Here is a 21,567-nt window from a genome sequence, read left to right on the forward strand (position 1 = left end):
CAAGATTTCTTAAGAATACTTTGTACATTGATTTTAATATTAATTTACGATGAATTTTAGAGCTATGGCAGTGGACATAAAATACTTTTAAAGAGATATCCCGATTAACGTGCATTTTTTTAAATATGGAAATATTTTAAGTGAGTCGCAAATGTTCGAACACATCAAGAATATCCTTTCTGTTAAGGATACATTACAAAGATTATGTTTTCTAAGATTCCTAAAAAGTAAGCTGGTACCACAATATAATGAAATTTTTGAAGTAATTAAGTAGAAAAAGTTGCATTTTTTCTTAGAACTTTATACTCAATACTTATTCCCTATATTGACTTGAATATTTGCATAGTAGCTATATAACTTATCCTATTAATCTGAAATATGTTTTTACTGCATCTACTGATTTACATATGAAATCTTACCTTCAGACATAGAATTATCCATATCCATATAATCATCATCTCCATGATCTTCATCATCATAATCAGCTTCATCATCTTTAGTCAATTCATTTTCATTCAATACATCTCCGGTAATAATTTCATTATCTTCAACATTCAGTTCGCTTTTAACAAAATCTATGCAAGGTTCAAATATTGCATCATTTGCATAACTATTATCGGCATCCGCCTCAAGGTCCTCATTGCACTCTGTTTCTGTTTTCAATTTGACATCACCAAGATATTGACTGTGTAGTGTAGATTGTTTGCTGCTTACATCTTTACAAAATTGACTGAAACTAAATAGATGATCGTGACAATCCTGACAAATGGCAGTCGATATAACATCATTTTGAAGAATCTGAAATAAAAATTTAAATTTGATGTTAATTTTTTTGTAATTTTTAGGGGAAAATAAGAAATGGAAAGACTAATATTAATGGCAAGATTCAAAGTATTTTGGGAACAAGTTAAGTTTAAGGCCATTGACATTTCTACCGTCGTTAGCCCTTGGAGCCCTGACTACAAAGATATGCCTTTTTGTTGCGGAAGTCTATACTTTCCGAGATATGCGCATACAAAATTCTGCGAGTATGGACTTCTGTGACAGAAAATGTATATAGTTGTTATAGAGGCTTCGAGGATACCAAAAGTACATATGGCAAGGTGATCGGCGAGGAAGCCTTAAATTTGATTTCAGCAGTATGTGTCGTTTAGGGGCACTTCTCGGATCGGACTGAAATTTTTAAAATAGGTAACGGCCGGTGCCCGAGATGTGCCCATAAACACCCTAATGGTGTTCAAGTACGAAATTTCGGAAATGTCAAGACCCATATCTTGGGAAGTATGGACTTCCCCCCGGAAAACTATATATCATTGTGTTCAGGGTCCCAAGGGCTACCTAATTTCAGGCCGACGACGTTTAAGCCGCATTTTGGGCTTAACTCTAGTTTACTAAAAACTCTCTCTGAAATTTTCTCCAGAGGTAGATATTGTTGCGCCGATCACGGGAGTGTATAATTTTCTTGGGGGACGAACCCTGATACATTTTTCGAGGAACAATGTATGAGTGTGCAACTGAAATATTTTAACGAAGTTTAAGCAACGCAAAGCAACTGACGATACGGAAGTCAGTCCATCTCTTATCACATTTTGAGTATTTATAAAATAGCACCCAATTAAATATTATATCGTAGCAAGGTTTTATTCCTAACTGCAATTGTAGGAGTTGCAAGTAAAGTTCTTTAAGCTTTACCACTTTTTACTCGAAAAGCGTTCCTTTACTTCAGACAAAATACAATTCATATGGGAGCAGTTTCCAACTTTTACTAATTTTCAAAAGTAAAGGAACAGACCAATTGTTAACAATTTTTAATTTATTACACATTTTTTGTATAATTTTCCCTTTGTTTAAGAACGTTTTCTTGGTTCTGCTCTTTATCCCAAACTCTATCATCACTTTCGGCATACGTCTCGTTTAGGGGCACCTCTCGGATCGGGCTGAAATTTTCACCATAGGTAGTCCTTGGGACCCTGATAACAACTATATATTGACATTTTACTTTTTTTACTTGGGCAATATGGGTATCATTTTAAAGCTCGTGGTGAGTACTTTTCTTTGCAACTACGACTTTTGCTTCAGATTATAACAATATATAGCTTTTTCGGGAGGAGTCCATACTTCTCGAAATATGGGTCTTGAGATTTTACTATTTTTACTTGGGCAATATGGGTATCATTTTAAAGCTCGTGGTGAGTACTTTTGATTGCGTTTACGACTTTTGCTCCTGTTCATAGGAGAAAGACTTAAATCCCGGCCGAAGGCCGGCTACTAAAAGAAAACTTTTAATTTTGGAAAAACTTTTGTTCGCGTAGCCCAATTTTGCTTCTGTCCATAGGAGAAAGTCTTAAATCCCGGCCGAAGGCCGGCTACTTAAAGAAAACTTATAATTATGGAGAAACTATATATTTTTGTAATCTGAAGCAAAAGTCGTAGTAGCAAAGAAAAAACTCACCACGAGCTTTAAAATGATACCCATATTGCCCAAGTAAAAATAGTAAAATGTCAAGACCCATATCTCGGGAAGTATGTACTTCCCCCCAAAAGATATATATCATTGTGATCAGGGTCCCAAGGACTACCTATGGTGAAAATTTCAGCCCGATCCTAGAGGTGCCCATATATAAAATAATGGTGTTAAAGTAGGACTTTCCCGAAATGTCAAGACCCATATCTCGGGAAGTATGGACTTCCCCCTGGAAAGATATATCTAGCTGTGATCAGGGTCCCAAGGACTACCTATGGGATCCGAGGTGCCCCTAAACGAGACTTGTTCATCACTTTCTTTTAACATACCTTTATTTCGAGATATTTTTCAATTAGATTTAAAACTTCTTTATTTTCTTCTGTGAAAAGTTTTATAACGGATTCCTTCGGAATTGGAATTTCACGCAAACACAGGCGGCAAATCATTTTTACAAATAATTCTTTCGAATTATACCAAAAAATTAATTGATGTGTACATTTTCTTCTTTTTACAGTATTCACAATGAAGTGATAGCATGCGTAAAATACAAACGAATAAGAGTTGTACAATCCAGTTCATTTGAAAGATCTAGTTCAATAGTTCAGCTCTTTTAACTGAACTAGTTCAGTAATATAGTTCATAATTCACTATCCAGTTCAATCATTCGGATTAGAATCTGGTCTGTTCCTTTACTTTTAAAAATGGTAACAGTGGCAAAAAATGGTAAAAGTGGTGAAATGCTCTCATATAAATTGCATGCTTTTTAAAGTAAAGGAACGCTTTGCAGGTTAAAAATGGTAAGAAATGGTAACCTCAGGTAAGTAAAGGAACAGAGCAATCGTTCGCTTGATGAAAACGCATACATACGCCAAATACACCCAGCAAAAAGTTTGCATTCGCGGATGCAGTTGAATCACTACAAGTGTACAGTACAAGTTCCGTTGGAGTACATCTTTCTCTATGAATTCACTTATGAATTTTACAAGGGAGCGCGCAGCTTCCACAGCACACAGCTAGTATGCACTCCATTTTCGATCCAAATGACAGCTTTTGATATAGTTTTTTGGATTGAATTTAAAGGCACTCTTCGGATTGCATTTTTAGACAGTCTAAAGATGCAATAAAAATGCAAGCCATTGCAAAATATCCCAGAATAAATAAAATGCATTTATTATTTGTGTAAAACAAGAATACAAAGAACTTTATTATATAAACACGGTTATCCAATTAATCCAAGCGCGTCTGATTTTGCTTCATCATCCTAAAGATTTTTTATGTTGCCTTCCCATCACTAGTTCAGCTTTCGACATGGACTCCAACTGGACTCCCTCCGTCTCGTAAATTACCGCAAAAATGTTCGCAACTTAAGTTTTTATTTCTTTATTTTATAACAACTATAACAAAAATTTTCAGAATAAACGATTTCGCCAGCGGTGGGTAATGTTTGGTTTACATTCGGAGTCGTTTCGTGATTTCGCGCGGAATCATGCGACATTTATTATGATTTCGCATACAAAAATGAAATCATCTCATTTCGTAATTTCAGCGAAATCAACGTCCAAATCACAGTACACATGATATACAACCCTGTTTTTGCCTAAAAAAGTACCAAAAGTTGGTAGATGGTCAATTGTTGCAACAAAAATTTTAGTATCAAAATTTGTAAACAATGTGAAAAAATATTAAATTACCTTGTTACAATGCTGTTCTTCATTCTGTTCCCGTACTTTTTTAATGGTAATGTTAGAAAAAAGGTTTAAAGAGAAATGCAACATCAATCAAAATTTATTAGTATGATGTCTCAACGATAAAATCATTTTTTATTTTTTCATATGTTAGTACTATACACAATATCATGGTACAATAAGAAGGTAATTTCATGCTAACAGCTGATTAAAATTTTTTTTATATTTTGAATTTGAAGTACATTCATTGCCAAAGTGAATTTGACAAAAATTACTTATGTATGTGTGTACATGTACACATACATTCAGTAAATGACAGTAAACAGTTTCCGTGTGATTGTTTTAATTGAAATTAAAAAAAGTTTAGAAATTATCATACTTTTCGGTCGTCAAAAAACACAAAGGACGAATGACGGACATTTACATATGTAGGTGTACCTTCCGCTGTCCCTACTATTGTTGCAGGAATCCGTTATTGCTGATGACCCTGTGATGATTTAAATGAGCTTTATTTGTAGTGGCCACATCTGGCGTTGGAGAAGAAAGTTATATATAACTACAAGCAGAATCGCTCACCACAACCGAGAACAACAGAAGGCAGCAAAGTTACAGAACGTCACCAGCAGCAACTTGTAGCAGAAGATAGCAACATAAAGCAATAGAATTAGGCGAAAAATACATATATTCAGATCGAAATTAGATGAAACCAAATTTACGAGTTGAAAATCAAGACGACGAATGATCGATATCGATGGATCCAGAGAGAAAATAATGAAACCCAGCAACAAAGGGTTATCCAGCAGTCAGGATGGTGAAGGTTGCGGTGATGTCATTGGTGAGGATGTTACACGTATTCTCGTGCCTATATCCTACACTGGACAATAACTTGTGGGTGTCCAGTAATAGGTGTTGAAAACTGCAAAATTGCTTAATGAAACTGTTCTGGAAAAAGACGGCGCGAGTGAAAGTAATATGAAAAATGCAGATAATACTGTAAGCATGTAATTAAATTCGTTTTCTTTCTTATTTTCAGAAGCTGCTGGGAGTACAGACAAAATAAGAGATATGTTACCGTGAGAACCATCCTGATGACATACTCGAAGAACATCTATTGCAGCTAAGGAGCGGCAGCTGCCAGAACAAACCATAGTAGTTTGGACTCAACTCGTTTGGACTCAACTCGAATTTCTATAGAACAAGGATCGATGACAAATGTGCAAAACACATACCCAACATGAGCGCACGACACACTGCACTTTTTCAACTGCCCTGCCAAACCTACTCAACTAACTGTAGTGGATCTGTGGTTACATCTCAGCCACATCCTCAGAACTGGAGATGGCCAGAACCAGATTAAGCAGGAAACGAACTTACATACATATGTACATTTAATAAAAATACTGTTAATCAACAGACAAAATAACTTAATCCGTATTAAGAATTAATACGAAAAATCTACAAAAATTGTTGTGTATACGTATATGTTTTTATTAATAAAAATACACAAAAACAAACAGAAGTAAGATCTTTTGAACAAATGCATGATGGGAATAGTCTTTTTGCCAAAATCCCCAATCCTCCTAATTTGAAGTTTTGGATTTAGTCTTGAAATGGTTTTGATTAAGTCTAGAAATGGTGAAGAGGAGCTTATCCAACCATAACATTCTGCGCAGTTGAGAAACTTGTAGTTCTAGAAAAAGATCGACCGCTGACTTGCCCGTTGTATATATTTTAACGTATGCAATTGTTGGGCTAAGCTTTTGAAATTGTTGTTGCAGCCCTTTAATTGGTGCAGCCCAAAGTAATGAACTGAAACACTAACGACTATTGGCGGATGGCGTATGCTCGGATCGTTTTGAATTCCTTACTGTCGCCGCATATCGATATGGGTATTGTAGGGTCATCTTTCTCGTACAAAATCAAAAATTAAATTCATCTGTAGTCCCACCTGACCATGTGTATCCGGATCCAGTGAAATTGATTTGCTATTTTACGTGAAAAAGGGATTTCCAACATCAAGGCTTTGGCCAATGGAGAATTTGTTGTTAACCCAGTTCATGTTGTTGCGCCTGTTGAAACTGCTGCCTTTGTGGTGGATTCCTGCTCCACATCATTTATAGGTGTTGATAGTGGCCAAAATAGTTGCTTTAAAGTTCATACCAGCCGAAAAATAAATGGAGTATTTTAGATCCATTTAATACATTTAATAACAAATTATATTTTGTTTTTGTTATTAAATGTCATATCGTATTATTGTTGTTGTGTTTGACAGGCTCCCGTACGGACATACAGGGTTGTATTTATCAAAATTTGACAGATGCGACTACCTTTTATTATTCTACCATGACACAATATATAGATAATTTTACGGTAATTTTCGAAATAAAGTTGTAAAGTTCTATATTGTCGTATATTTTTGTTGATTAATTCAATTTACAACAACATGTTTTGAAAATTCATGTTCGATCAGCTGCGCATATGCATCTACCTTGATCATTGTGATATGTTTGAAATCCACAAAAAATAAGTATAAACATCGGGCTGTATTTCAGGATTTCGTGAAATCCTGTGGATTTTGGAGCGCAAGTGTAAACTTGGCATAAGGATCAACCAACTGTTTTTTTTTTGTAGGGATCTCTAAAGCAACTGCTTATAAATTGTATCTAAAGGAGGGCATTTTTCATAACTCCGTGTGGACTGCATCGAAGGATGTTGTGAAATCATAACTCCACATGCACAACTTCCAAAATTGTTTGCTGGGCAAAAACAATAAAATAATGTGATTCAAATCCTCTCACGTCACAAATCCACCCAAAAATGCAGTGTTGTATTCGATGTATGTGCAAAAAAATGCAACAATGCTCAAAGAGTACGAAAAGTTGCAACTGTTTTTACAACAGAGTTTGTCGTGTTTTTCACTTTTATACCCTGGTTACACTTAACTGGATTAACACAGTGTTTTGGATTTCAAATGTCAATTTCATAGCGCAAATGTCAAATAAATCCTCATGAAGTGGGTTAACCCGGCAAGAAGCTCTAGTGTAACTGTAATTTGAAAATCATAAAATTATTTATATTTTTACATTAGAACTTTTTTAACAAAAAGTACCATGTTACAAAAATGTATCCCTGCGCGTAAAATATACGAATATGAGCAAAGAGGGGACGATATCTCATACGAGAAATCGTACAAGTGTAAAACACGACTTTATTACATTTTCGGTAAATGTTTTCTTTGCCCACTATTTATGCATTTTGTCCCATATTTTTTGTTTTCCAATCAATCACAATACTGTTTAAATACTTGTTGTAATGCATCAATAGTTACAATTTTAATTTTTATAGACTATTTTTTTTGATATTTATGTGTTATTTGTATGTATACTTGAACAAACATCAACTGACAGTTTATATCCTCGAAAAGTTAAGTGTAACCAGCAAAGATTAACACACTGGATCTACTAAACCCAGTGGGTTAACCTTCAATAGTGTAATGCTTGGTTTACATTACGAAATACACTCGATTTCAACTGTCAATTCCTTTGCGTATACATCAAATGAAAACTCATCTGAAATCCATTGGATTTCGTTTGACGTTTAATCAATGGAATTGACAGTTGAAATCGAGTGGATTTCGTAAATGTAAACCAAGCATAACCGGGGTATTAGGCGGCCATCAGACCATCTGCTTTTTCCAATGTGAAATTATAAAGGAATGCCAGAGCCTCCTAAAGGGGAATTTGCAAAGAGGCTCTGACATTCCTTTATAATTTGACATTTGGGGAAGCAAGCAAAGCAAGCGACGATTGATTCTGTTCTGGCCTTAACACAGACGGAGGCGTCACCTCCCAGCAAAAAAAAATTGGAAGTTGTGCAATTGGAGTTATGATTTCACAACATCTTTCGATGTAGTCCAACAGAGTTATAAAAAATGCACTCCGTTCGATACATTTTATAAGCAGTTGCTTTAGAGATCCCTAGAAAACAAAAACAGTTGGTTGATCCCTGTCCGTCGCTGCCGACATAATTTCTTCAAAAGAGAAACAAGTGTGAATATATTTCGAAGAATTTGTTATAAAATAAAAAAATACAAACTAAAGTTGTGAACATTTTTGTGGTCATTTACGAGAAATTTTTAATGGAGTGGAGTTGGATTCCATTTCAAAAGCTGAACTAGTGATGGGAAGGCAAGATAAAAACCCTTTTAGGATGACGAAGCAAAATCAGTTGCGCTTGGATTAAATGGAGAACGGAGGAAGTACACTCAATTGTGATTGAATTTAATGAAAACTTTTTTAATTTATGTTTATATAATAAAGTTCTTTGTATTCTTGTTTTACACAAATAACACTGGTCAACACGACATTTGTTTCAACCGATGTTGTTGTTTCTAAATGAAATCAGCGAGTTATTTTCATATCCTGTCTCGGTTTTTCTCCATCAGCTCTCGTTCTTGAGATATAGCTCAAAATCGGTTTTTACGAGTTTTACCATGAATTTTGTTATTTCCGGATACAAACAAATATTTTTTTGTGGGTTTTTCGGCACTAACCCAGCAAAATTTATTTGAAGTTGTTCGTTGTGAAGTAGTGATTGAATAGCTTTTTTTGAAGCAGTCCACGCAGAGTCATGAAAAATGCAGTCCGTTCTTCACATTTTGACAATGTCCGATTTGAATACATTTCAAAAATTTTTCACATTTTAGAAATTTCAAAATTTTGCAAAAAAAAACTTAAAAAGACAAAGAACATAATTTGTTTATTGTTAAGGGTTGTTTACACCGTCTATCAATGTCGTATGAGATGCCAAATTTTCTACCTGCGAATGTTGCACACATAGTGTAACCACTATGAAAATTTTCATCTATCAAAATGATTTGGCAACTCATATGTAAATTTTTCATTTAGGGAGCGCTCTATTTGATACGGCATTCTCGTATGTAAACATAAATTTATCAGCTGTTTTTTGACATTCTCAAACAAAAAATGAAAAACAAAATCTTTTAAAAAAGAAAATGGAAAGGTATGTTTATTTAAATATTCAGTAAAGTAAATAAATGGCGTTTATAATGTTATTTTCAGATCGATTGGTCGAAAGAAGCAGTCTTTGAAATGATTGTTTGGTGGCAAAAACATGAATGCCTCTATAACTCCAAACACCAATTCAGTTTCCTTCAACCAAAATTCAAATTTGCGCAAAATTGCAACTCAACAATAAATGTAAATAATGACAAAAACAGCTGTGTTTATATTTTTAGGTTATGTCATACGAAAATAACACTTGCAGGTATGAACGCACAAATTGAAAATTGTATGGATGACGTCAATTTTGACAAACATAGAGAATGTCGAATGGGTGAAAGAAATGGCAGCTCATATGACATTGATAGATGGTGTAAACTGCCCTTTAATTATAATAACAGCAATATGTTTGCATCCATAAAAAGTAATTTGTATACAAAAAATAATAAAAGTGATTTCGAACTACATCTTTGTTTGTAGCCAAAGAAGTAGTTGAATCATATGTTGTTGTGATTTATTCACTACAAAGAACTAATGCAAAATGTGTGCTTAAGAAGTAAATCAGACAGTATCCTCACTGCACCATGCCCTTGTAAAAATCATGACTTCTTTCATGTAAAAAGATGTAGTCCGAAATCACTTGCACTCATGATTTAACTACTTCTTTGGCTACAAACATTTTGCTGGGAATATATTAAGGAGATGTTGTACCATGATGAAATTATAAGTTGGCGTAAAACGGCCAGCTGATTGGTTTCAATCTGTCAAATATTTTGTTATTGTGAATAAATTGTATGAAAACGTAAACAAACATTTTGACATATTGAAGAATTTTCGGCCAAAATAGAGTTGTTGTTGTGCTACTTACGTGACCTGTTAAATAGATCTTGTGTTGTACGTTCGATGCAAACAGTTTTTGAAATAAATGGATTACCTTGTTTATTGTGATACGTAAAAAGTGGTGCAACTTTTGGTACTTTTTTAGGCAAAAACAGGGTTGTATGTCATGTGTACTACCATGGTAGAATAAAGTAAAGGTAGGCCACAGCTAACAGCTGATTACAATTTTTTTCTTTTTATGGCCTAATCTGTCAAAAGCAGGGTTGACATTTTGTACTGTTTTTGACATTATGCAATCATAAGGTAGATGTATCGCTGAATTGTCCCAACAAAAAACTTCAGTTGTAACACTATATCCATGGTATAAGTAAAGAGGTAGATTTAAATGAAAAAAATCTGTAGAACCCTTGTTTTTCCTGAATTCCTAAAACTTCAAAATTAAGCAACAAGTGGGTTTGTTTACAACGCCAATTTTGAGCATTTTATAAAAATCGCGAAAAATGAATGAAGGACCAATGTTTCTCCGCATAATCAAGTTGTGGATATGATAAAATGTTTGTTTCAATGATAACCTGACGAATTATTTCCCTAAAAATGTTCCAAAAATAATTTTAAAAATCATTGAATTCGATTGTTTTTAAAATTGTTTGGCATTTTATTCAAACACCACACACACATACACAGTTTGTGTATATTGTTTTGAAGTTTTAGGAATACTCGAATGAAAAAATTTAAATTCACATAAAGCTTTGGCTAACCTTTCTTATTAAACCATGACTATATCTTAAAATTGAAAACAAGGACAAAAAATATGTATTCGCGTGGCAAAATAAAATTGTTGATTTTTTAGCAAAACTTACGAATGAACAATTTATCAAATATTGATATTAATTTAAATTTGTTCAAAAAGTATGGGAATGTAAAAATTACAATTTTTGTAAAAATTCTGCTGACATTTATCTGCAAATCGGATACCAGCAATCACGATGTCAGATTAGCCAAACTTGTCAAGTAGAAAATAAGTGAATGACATTTTTTCACTGTCATAAGTTTGGGAAGAACTTTTGCTATTTTTGGAACACTTTTCCAACAAGAATATTCTGGAGCCTAGCTAAAGAAATATTTTTACACTATATGGCACTTTTAACATATAAAAAGTTAAGCTTTAAGTTCCATATGTTTTTGTAATACGGGATAGCTATGCAGGTACATCTACCATTATTATTGTACCATGCCATTTGACGTTTTAAGCCATGGCTGCAGGGTGGCATTTCTCAGTGATTTTCATACCTGACCTACCTCTACTTTATTGTACCATGTGTACTGCGGTTTCGATGTTGATTTCGCTGAAATCACGAAATGAGATGATTTCATTTTTGTATGCGAAATCATGATAAATTTTGCATGATTCCGCGCGAAATCACGAAACCCCTTCGAAATCACGAAAAGACGCCGAATGTAAACCATACATTATGAATTTTACAAGAGAGCGCGCAGCTAGGATGCACTCCATTTTGCTTCCACAGCACACAGCTAGGATGCACTCCCTTTCCGATCCAAATCACAGCTTAAGATGCAGTGCTTTGGATTGAATATATATTCATTCTTCGGATTGCATTTTTAATCAGTCTAAAGATGCAAGAAAAATGCAAGCCATTGCGAAATATCCCAAAATAAATAAAATGCATTTATTATCTGTGTAAAACAAGAACTTAAAGAACTTTATTATATTTATTATATAAACACAAATTAATTTGAGTGTACTTCCTCCGTTCTCAATTTAATGCAAGCGCATCTGATTTTGCTTCATCATCCAAAAGGTTTTTTATGTTGCCTTCCCATCACTAGTTCAGCTTTCGACATGGACTCCAACTCCGCTCCATTAAAAATTTCCGTCTCGTGAATTACCGCAAAAATGTTCGCAACTTAAGTTTTTATTTCTTTATTTTATAACAAATTCTCCGAAATGTATACACTCTTGTTTGTCTTTTGAAGAAATGTGTAGGGATCAACCAACTGGTTTTTTCTCTCTACAGCAAATGCTTATAAAATGTATCGAACGAAGTCCATTTTTCATAACTCTGTTGGAATACATCGAAAGAGGTGTGAAATCATAACTCCAATTGCACAACTCCCAAAATTTTTTGCTGGGCATAGGAAAAGATGTACTCCAACGGCAAATAAACTGTACACTTGTAGTGATTCAACTGCATCCGCGGATGCAAAGTTTTTGCTGGGTAATAAATGCATTTTATTTATTCTGGGATATGTTGCAACGGCTTGCATTTTTATAGCATCTTTAGACTGCTTTTAACTTCAATCCAAAACACTGCATCAAATGCAGTGATTTGGATCAAAAATGGACTGCATTCCAGCTATGTGCTATGGAAGCAAAATGAAGTGCATCCTAGCTGTGCGCTCTCTTTTAAATTTCATAAGTGAATTCATAGGAAAAGATGTACTCCAACGGCAAATGTACTGTTCACTTGTACTGATTAAACTGCATCCACGGATGCAGTTGAATCACTACAAGTGTACAGTATGTTGCATTAAAAATTTCCGTCTTGTTAATTACCGGAAAAATGTTCCCAACTTTAGTTTGTATTTTTTATTTTATAACAAATTCTTCGATATATATACACTCTTGTTTCTCGTTTCTCTTCTGAAGAAATGATGTCGGCAGCGGCGGGTAGGGATCAACCAACTGCTTTTGTTTTGTAGGGATCTCTAAAGCAACTGCTTTTAAAATGTATCCAACGGAGTGCATTTTTCATAAAGGCCTGCGTACATAAGCTGCCTTGCCTGCTTACCTTGCTTACTTCTGATAAAAGAATAAAACAGAAAAGGGCAACCCAGTTCGAAATTTCCTCGGCCTTCTTTATTCTTTTATTTTTATTATGTCAAAAATGAAGCAGGAAAGCAAGGCAATCAGACAGAGCAGCTTATGTACGCAGGCCTTAACTCTGTGTGGACTGCATCGAAGGGTGTAGTGAAAGTTTGTTCCAAAGTCCCGGCCACACTAGAGCAATTTCAATGAAACTGCATCCGCGGATGCAAACTTTTTGCTGGGTGAATTCATAGGAAAAGATGTACCCCAACAGCAAATGTACTGTACACTTGTACTGATTAACTTTTGCTGGGAATTGTATCATGAATTGGTGAATTGATTGATAACACAAGAATGAAATTCCCCGCAATGTGATAAAAACCACTGAATTTGGCAATCCTGGCTGTTCGTTCTTTTCAGCAATTTAGCGCGTTAAAATCGTTAAAATAGCTATTATTGTATTTAAAAAAAGTATTGTACATTTTACAACAAAAAATATGTGTTTAATATAGATGCAAAAATTTGGAGTGAAGTGTTGTGAGAATAATTCCTATAAAGAAACATGATATTTTGACTTTTATTTCTACCCAGCAAACCAAATGTCGGATGTCCGACATATCGGAACAATTTCGGAAGCACATTCGTTCAGATTTCGTATCGATTTCTATACGATTTTTCGTAGATGAATTCGTACAGATTTCGTTCAGATTTCGGAGAAAATGTCGGAAGTAAATTTCCCTTCGAATATGCTAATGTTTTTCTTCCGATTTCGTTACGAATTCGGATCGATATGTCGGAAACAAATTTCCCTTCGCACAACAACCACCTTTTGTATATATCTAACAAACAACATTTTAGTTTGTTGTCGAAAAACAAAATGGTTGGTTATAAAATTCGCATATACATTTTTTAAATATTTTGAATATAAATGCAACATATAATAATTCAAGCTAGAGATGATAGACATAACATATTCGTACACAAAGTTTACATTGTGTTATGTGTGCATTACCTCGGCGTTCGATTAGGCCAATTGACCGACTACGAGGACTCCTCAGGGCTAGGGAACTCAACCCGCCAACCGAACCCAGCACACTAACGTCGAAAGAGGGGGTACATTCTATTACTTTTACTTCGTCCTAAAACCATACAAAGGGAAACTTCACGCCGGGACCTTGCTGGAGTGAGCCCGCACTAGCCCACCCTACCTGGGTCCAGCATGTCCTTACCTTGCTTTCCTCTGGACCCCCACAAACCACACTTCTCCAATCACACTCTTACTTCACGCCAACATCCCCCAAATGACACAAAATTAGCAACACATTATTATTTAAAATTTAAATACTAACACATATTGATTTATTGGGCAAATAATTAAATCTATTAAACATTTAAAATTTCTAATAATTTCCTCATAAAAGATCGCGTAAAAATAACAAACAAAAATATGAAATAGAATAATAGATAAGAATAATACCTGGATTTCTCTACTCAAATAAAAATGGCTTCAATCCTCTGTGGAAGAAAAGCATTAAACCTTTACCTTGTCTTTCCGCGCGCAAAAATCGCGCCTTTTGACCTTTACTCTACCACCTAAAAGAGCTCTCTTAACTGGGTATTTTGCCGCCAAATCCTATCGGCACAAAAATCAACTCAACAAGGATTCGAGATAATCCTCTTGCAACACACTCAGCCTTTTGTTAAACTACTCCTGGTATTTTTCCCTTACAAATGCTTATTTCCTTAAAACTACGCAAATTTAGTTATTTTCAAAAATGATTTCTTTTAGATTTTTTATCTCAAAAGTATTGATTATATGATTTTTATATTAACGGAAAAATTCTCTCTATCATCTTCCTTTCAGAACCGCAGATACTGTAACTGGTCTCTGGTTGATTTCTCTTCAAGACGTTACCAAAAAAACGCACACCAAATGATGCAGACAAAAATTGGATATACAAAAAAACAACAACACAACGGTAAGACACCTTTTACCTGGTATATGACGTTACCACAAATTGATTGGTTTAATTTTCTTTCTTTACAGCTCAAAGACGTTTTGAAAGGCGAACTCTTCTACGCCAAAATTATCATCAAATGCCACTGGACTCTTTACGTGATTGGCTTGTCTTAATTTGCAACAGCAGCGGTGGATAGGACACGATAAATGCACCAGGATACAAGTCACGACCGACCCAGTCCAGCCGAATAATGATGCACAGTGACGGACTTAACGCTTAGGTCTTCTCCAGGCACCCGTCTCACAACTAAAATGTTTCCACGCTCTTACTGGATTATTACCCGGCACCAATGAATTACTTCCTTCCACCCTGCCACCAGGAAAGAGGTTTGTTTCTGCCGTTGTGTTGAACAAAAAGCGCCAGCCTCCGCTGTCTTCTTGGACGACTGGTAAACCGCCGGAAAATCTCTGTTAAAACACACAAACATCACCACTTACACATTTATTTGTGACATCACCACTAATTCTACTCACAATATTTTAAAATAAAAGTAACGAACTAAACGTTTATATCTTTGATTCACTGCCGTCTGGGCGTAATATTCACTCGGGTAACGTCTGAACTATGATTTTGGGTTTTCCTTTGTTCACCTCCTTATATAGCCCTCAATTTAGCAACTCCCGCCAGACGCTAATTTTCCATGAAACACCATTTTTCTTCATAATTTTTCAATTTTCTTTGCTGGCTGTTCTTCTTATCTGTCAATTTCCATCTATTCATTCGGAATTGACATCACTCTATTGTGAATACCCCACCAGCTGACAACAGGTCTGTCTGGTTACTTTCCCAGCAAGAATTGTCCGGCCAGAACTTTCTCAGAGAGTTAGAGGTTTCTATTCTCTTTTGCTAGACAACGGTAAAAAGTAAACCGACTGACTTGCGTAAACAGAATAATCTGTCCGGCAATGGAGGAACCAAAGGAATCAAAATGTTGTATATTATTAAAAATGAAAATGACCCAAAGAAGGATTTTCCCTTTGCAACTTTGTTCTTCAAAAAGCAATACAATTAGGCTTGCTATTTCCACAATAAAATTGTTCTTAATTTTCACAAACCCAAATCAACAAAAAAATAAAAACGGAGGTTTGGTTCTCCCATCAAGGAACATTTACTATCAATCTAATGGCAACATCGCCTTCCCCGCACTTTGCCTGAGATACTGACTACTGTATTATTCTATTTCCCAATTTTCCTCAAATTTCATATTATTTATATGTTAAAGTAGAACCGTTTACATGTGCGTTCATTTTCTTATTTATAGCGCATTTACACCAACCTTACTTCCTAAATTCACGCTTACCAACACTACTGTCTACACTCCGAAAACTTCCTACTCCCAAAAAAAACAACCCTGCATGTTGTCCTATTTCGGCGTAGCGATCCCTATCTTACCATATCCACATTTCTGAACACGCTAACAACTAGAACTTACATCACAATCATCAATACGCAATTTCTACAAAACTATAAATATTTAAACTGTTCAACTTTTGTTGACATTTTCCGACATTTGTCTAGCGTTTTGACCGAATAATATATGTGGTCAATAAAAGGAGGGAAAAAAATAAAAATTATTTAATCTTTCGGCTGCCTACAAATCTCCACCCTCGTTAACGCCGTATGAGGCCGGCCAATTTTTGTTGTTGTTGTTCGCTGCTGACACCTGGCCTGCAACAAAACTTCAAATTCGGCAAGGAAAACGAGACGAATTTGAAGTTTTGTTGCAGGCCAGGTGTCAGCAGCGAACAACAACAACAAAAATTGGCCGGCCTCATACGGCGTTAACGAGGGTGGAGATTTGTAGGCAGCCGAAAGATTAAATAATTTTTATTTTTTTCCCTCCTTTTATTGACCACATATATTATTCGGTCAAAACGCTAGACAAATGTCGGAAAATGTCAACAAAAGTTGAACAGTTTAAATATTTATAGTTTTGTAGAAATTGCGTATTGATGATTGTGATGTAAGTTCTAGTTGTTAGCGTGTTCAGAAATGTGGATATGGTAAGATAGGGATCGCTACGCCGAAATAGGACAACATGCAGGGTTGTTTTTTTTGGGAGTAGGAAGTTTTCGGAGTGTAGACAGTAGTGTTGGTAAGCGTGAATTTAGGAAGTAAGGTTGGTGTAAATGCGCTATAAATAAGAAAATGAACGCACATGTAAACGGTTCTACTTTAACATATAAATAATATGAAATTTGAGGAAAATTGGGAAATAGAATAATACAGTAGTCAGTATCTCAGGCAAAGTGCGGGGAAGGCGATGTTGCCATTAGATTGATAGTAAATGTTCCTTGATGGGAGAACCAAACCTCCGTTTTTATTTTTTTGTTGATTTGGGTTTGTGAAAATTAAGAACAATTTTATTGTGGAAATAGCAAGCCTAATTGTATTGCTTTTTGAAGAACAAAGTTGCAAAGGGAAAATCCTTCTTTGGGTCATTTTCATTTTTAATAATATACAACATTTTGATTCCTTTGGTTCCTCCATTGCCGGACAGATTATTCTGTTTACGCAAGTCAGTCGGTTTACTTTTTACCGTTGTCTAGCAAAAGAGAATAGAAACCTCTAACTCTCTGAGAAAGTTCTGGCCGGACAATTCTTGCTGGGAAAGTAACCAGACAGACCTGTTGTCAGCTGGTGGGGTATTCACAATAGAGTGATGTCAATTCCGAATGAATAGATGGAAATTGACAGATAAGAAGAACAGCCAGCAAAGAAAATTGAAAAATTATGAAGAAAAATGGTGTTTCATGGAAAATTAGCGTCTGGCGGGAGTTGCTAAATTGAGGGCTATATAAGGAGGTGAACAAAGGAAAACCCAAAATCATAGTTCAGACGTTACCCGAGTGAATATTACGCCCAGACGGCAGTGAATCAAAGATATAAACGTTTAGTTCGTTACTTTTATTTTAAAATATTGTGAGTAGAATTAGTGGTGATGTCACAAATAAATGTGTAAGTGGTGATGTTTGTGTGTTTTAACAGAGATTTTCCGGCGGTTTACCAGTCGTCCAAGAAGACAGCGGAGGCTGGCGCTTTTTGTTCAACACAACGGCAGAAACAAACCTCTTTCCTGGTGGCAGGGTGGAAGGAAGTAATTCATTGGTGCCGGGTAATAATCCAGTAAGAGCGTGGAAACATTTTAGTTGTGAGACGGGTGCCTGGAGAAGACCTAAGCGTTAAGTCCGTCACTGTGCATCATTATTCGGCTGGACTGGGTCGGTCGTGACTTGTATCCTGGTGCATTTATCGTGTCCTATCCACCGCTGCTGTTGCAAATTAAGACAAGCCAATCACGTAAAGAGTCCAGTGGCATTTGATGATAATTTTGGCGTAGAAGAGTTCGCCTTTCAAAACGTCTTTGAGCTGTAAAGAAAGAAAATTAAACCAATCAATTTGTGGTAACGTCATATACCAGGTAAAAGGTGTCTTACCGTTGTGTTGTTGTTTTTTTGTATATCCAATTTTTGTCTGCATCATTTGGTGTGCGTTTTTTGGGTAACGTCTTGAAGAGAAATCAACCAGAGACCAGTTACAGTATCTGCGGTTCTGAAAGGAAGATGATAGAGAGAATTTTTCCGTTAATATAAAAATCATATAATCAATACTTTTGAGATAAAAAATCTAAAAGAAATCATTTTTGAAAATAACTAAATTTGCGTAGTTTTAAGGAAATAAGCATTTGTAAGGGAAAAATACCAGGAGTAGTTTAACAAAAGGCTGAGTGTGTTGCAAGAGGATTATCTCGAATCCTTGTTGAGTTGATTTTTGTGCCGATAGGATTTGGCGGCAAAATACCCAGTTAAGAGAGCTCTTTTAGGTGGTAGAGTAAAGGTCAAAAGGCGCGATTTTTGCGCGCGGAAAGACAAGGTAAAGGTTTAATGCTTTTCTTCCACAGAGGATTGAAGCCATTTTTATTTGAGTAGAGAAATCCAGGTATTATTCTTATCTATTATTCTATTTCATATTTTTGTTTGTTATTTTTACGCGATCTTTTATGAGGAAATTATTAGAAATTTTAAATGTTTAATAGATTTAATTATTTGCCCAATAAATCAATATGTGTTAGTATTTAAATTTTAAATAATAATGTGTTGCTAATTTTGTGTCATTTGGGGGATGTTGGCGTGAAGTAAGAGTGTGATTGGAGAAGTGTGGTTTGTGGGGGTCCAGAGGAAAGCAAGGTAAGGACATGCTGGACCCAGGTAGGGTGGGCTAGTGCGGGCTCACTCCAGCAAGGTCCCGGCGTGAAGTTTCCCTTTGTATGGTTTTAGGACGAAGTAAAAGTAATAGAATGTACCCCCTCTTTCGACGTTAGTGTGCTGGGTTCGGTTGGCGGGTTGAGTTCCCTAGCCCTGAGGAGTCCTCGTAGTCGGTCAATTGGCCTAATCGAACGCCGAGGTAATGCACACATAACAGATATGGCGCCCAATCGAAAAAAGAAGAGAAATAGGCTAATGGCGCGGGGCAAAATGGCGGCACAAAGTGACGCTATTAGGCAAAGGCGTTGTTAGTCAAGTTAGTATATGTACAGAAAGACCAAAGTACATCCAATAGAAGACTAGAATGTGAAAACAATAAACCAAATGAAATTGAAAAAATGTCATGGTTTGACCTGGATGTAATAGAGCATCCAAACTGATAGTACGGTTTTGAAGTGCAATATTATATCCAGAACGACAAAGATATCAATTTCACCATAGTACACCGAATAAGAGCTATAACTCGTGAGTTCCTACTATTGACCACGACCGTAATGTAATTATTCGATTTTTTTATATTTTGATCCGTTAAACGATAGTTGATATAGGAAACTATAGAATGGAAAAAAATGCAAATACCTTTTGGCAAGAAGTATCCAGAATTGAACATTTTGCAAGATTCATTTATACGTGAACAGCTTCTGAATTACTTTGAAAAGAAAGTCATGTGGAATATAGTTACTGTTACCTGTTAAGATAAATTGTGACTGGATCTTCATTAACACGACCCCATGGGGGAACACTGTCATTTATAATGTCATACGAAAAACAAATAATATACCACACAATGCTCTATATGAACCTCTGAAAATACAATCATACCTTCCACGATTATAATATATGTTTTAACTTGTTGAATAGTAGAAATAAATGTGTTTATATATGTTTTAAGTGTTTTGGTGGTACATCTATATATGAAAACAGTGATATTAAGAATCACATTACTAAGATTGTCTCTGAATATCAAAATTGGTTAATCTGATGAGATAACGTGGCACATAAAAAGATCAGTGAAACATATAAGACTTGTTAGTCCATTTGATATAGTTTGGGTCATGAGCTATTACACGCGCTATCAGAAAAAAACAACTAAAAGAAGTAGGCCTGAGACATTTGACATCAATAGATCGGTTTATTTTCCAGAACACAGTAAACAAAGAAGAACAAATATGGCCGAGAATAATAATAATAATGGCATGAACGGTTTTCAATTTATTGATATGGCAAATTCCATTTTAAGGCGGGATCAAAACAATGGTAATGGCAACAATAATAATGCCGTAACACAAGTTGGAGCTGAAAATGATGATATTTTGGACTCTAGTATTAGAAGTTTAGTCCAAAGTGAAGCAGCATCGGTTCAAAAATCTTTGGAAGAGAAAGTTCAAAGTCTAGTTCAAAAAGAAATGTCAGATGTTCGTAAAATGATAGAGAACTTATCTAAAAATGTCCAGGATTTAGCAGCAGCGGTTAGTGTAGTCCCAAAATCTAATCAAGAGAACCAAAACGGTAAAGAAAGATCCACTAATAGTGCTTCCAATAGGTCAGCAAATAACTTGGCGAATGCGACAGCAGAAAGTAGCTCGGCTAACAACAATATGAACTTCCTCAATGAAACTCTCAAGATCAGGGTAGACAAATTAGGACTCAGTTTTAGTGGGGATCCTCGAGACATACGAGTCAATGATTTTATATACCGCCTTGAAGAAATGCGTAAACAATACAACATTCCATGGAACGAAGTACTGAGAGACTTCTCATTTTTAGTTACCGGCCAAGCTAGGGAGTGGTATTGGCTTCATAGGCAAACATACGTAAATATAGATTGGGAGGGTTTAAAACAAGCTCTGCTAAGTCAATACCAAAGCCCCCAATCCAAATTTGACATCCTGAGGGAACTCCTAGAGCGTAAACAAAAACCCAATGAATCGGTGAATGCGTATTTTCATGAGATGGGGCTTCTGCGATCTAGACTTATGCAACCCCTATATGAACATGAAATTATTAAAATTATAAAAGGAAACGTCAGGGAAGACATAAAACGTCATGTTTATCAAATGACGATTTCTACTGTTGAACAGCTTCGTATAGAATGTATCGAGGCAGAGCGAAATTTTCCTCGCCGCGATACAAGGCCTTTGCCAGCACCCCCACGTCAAATAAGGCAAGTTAGTGAAATATATGATAATGAGGCCGAATATGTCTCTGGCGATTACCAACCAGAAAATGAGGACAATATATCTGCCTTGCGTGTACAACAGCAAAGAATGCCAGTAACCTGTTGGAACTGTCGTGAGCCCGGACATGTTTTCATGGAATGCCCTGCTGAATACAGAAAACTTTTCTGTTATCGGTGTGGGAAACCGGATACCACTACCCCTAAATGTCCACATTGCCAGGGAAACCCGAAAAGGGGCGTGGAGAAGGCAGGAATTTCACGTCCG

The 21,567-nt window shown here is 35.6% G+C and overlaps 1 protein-coding gene and 2 long non-coding RNA genes across 3 annotated transcripts in view; 1 reads left to right on the forward strand and 2 right to left on the reverse strand.

Moving 5' to 3' along the window:
• The window catches only part of LOC141398009 (transcription factor grauzone-like), a 55,384-nt gene extending 52,393 nt beyond the window's left edge, over positions 1-2,991 (reverse strand). The window contains exons 1-2 of the mRNA XM_073975112.1: positions 2,794-2,991; positions 420-798 (exon numbers count right to left, since the gene is read on the reverse strand). Of these exons, the coding sequence (XP_073831213.1) occupies positions 420-798; positions 2,794-2,910 (496 nt within the window). The 5' untranslated portion in view covers positions 2,911-2,991. The remainder of the gene's footprint in view (positions 1-419; positions 799-2,793) is intronic.
• An 11,175-nt stretch (positions 2,992-14,166) lies between these two features.
• LOC141398014 (uncharacterized) lies at positions 14,167-15,574 on the reverse strand. Its single transcript, XR_012411586.1, has 2 exons — positions 15,332-15,574; positions 14,167-15,265 (listed from the first exon to the last, which is right to left on the reverse strand). It is a non-coding gene; the product is annotated as an uncharacterized lncRNA (long non-coding RNA).
• Positions 15,575-17,539: 1,965 nt separating this feature from the next.
• On the forward strand, positions 17,540-18,945 carry LOC141398016 (uncharacterized). The gene is made up of 2 exons (XR_012411587.1): positions 17,540-17,780; positions 17,847-18,945. It is a non-coding gene; the product is annotated as an uncharacterized lncRNA (long non-coding RNA).
• Positions 18,946-21,567: the final 2,622 nt, after the last annotated feature.

This window comes from Musca autumnalis, unplaced genomic scaffold (assembly GCF_047663935.1).
Source record: "Musca autumnalis isolate F117 unplaced genomic scaffold, ASM4766393v1 scaffold_3, whole genome shotgun sequence".
NCBI lineage: Eukaryota > Metazoa > Arthropoda > Insecta > Diptera > Muscidae > Musca > Musca autumnalis.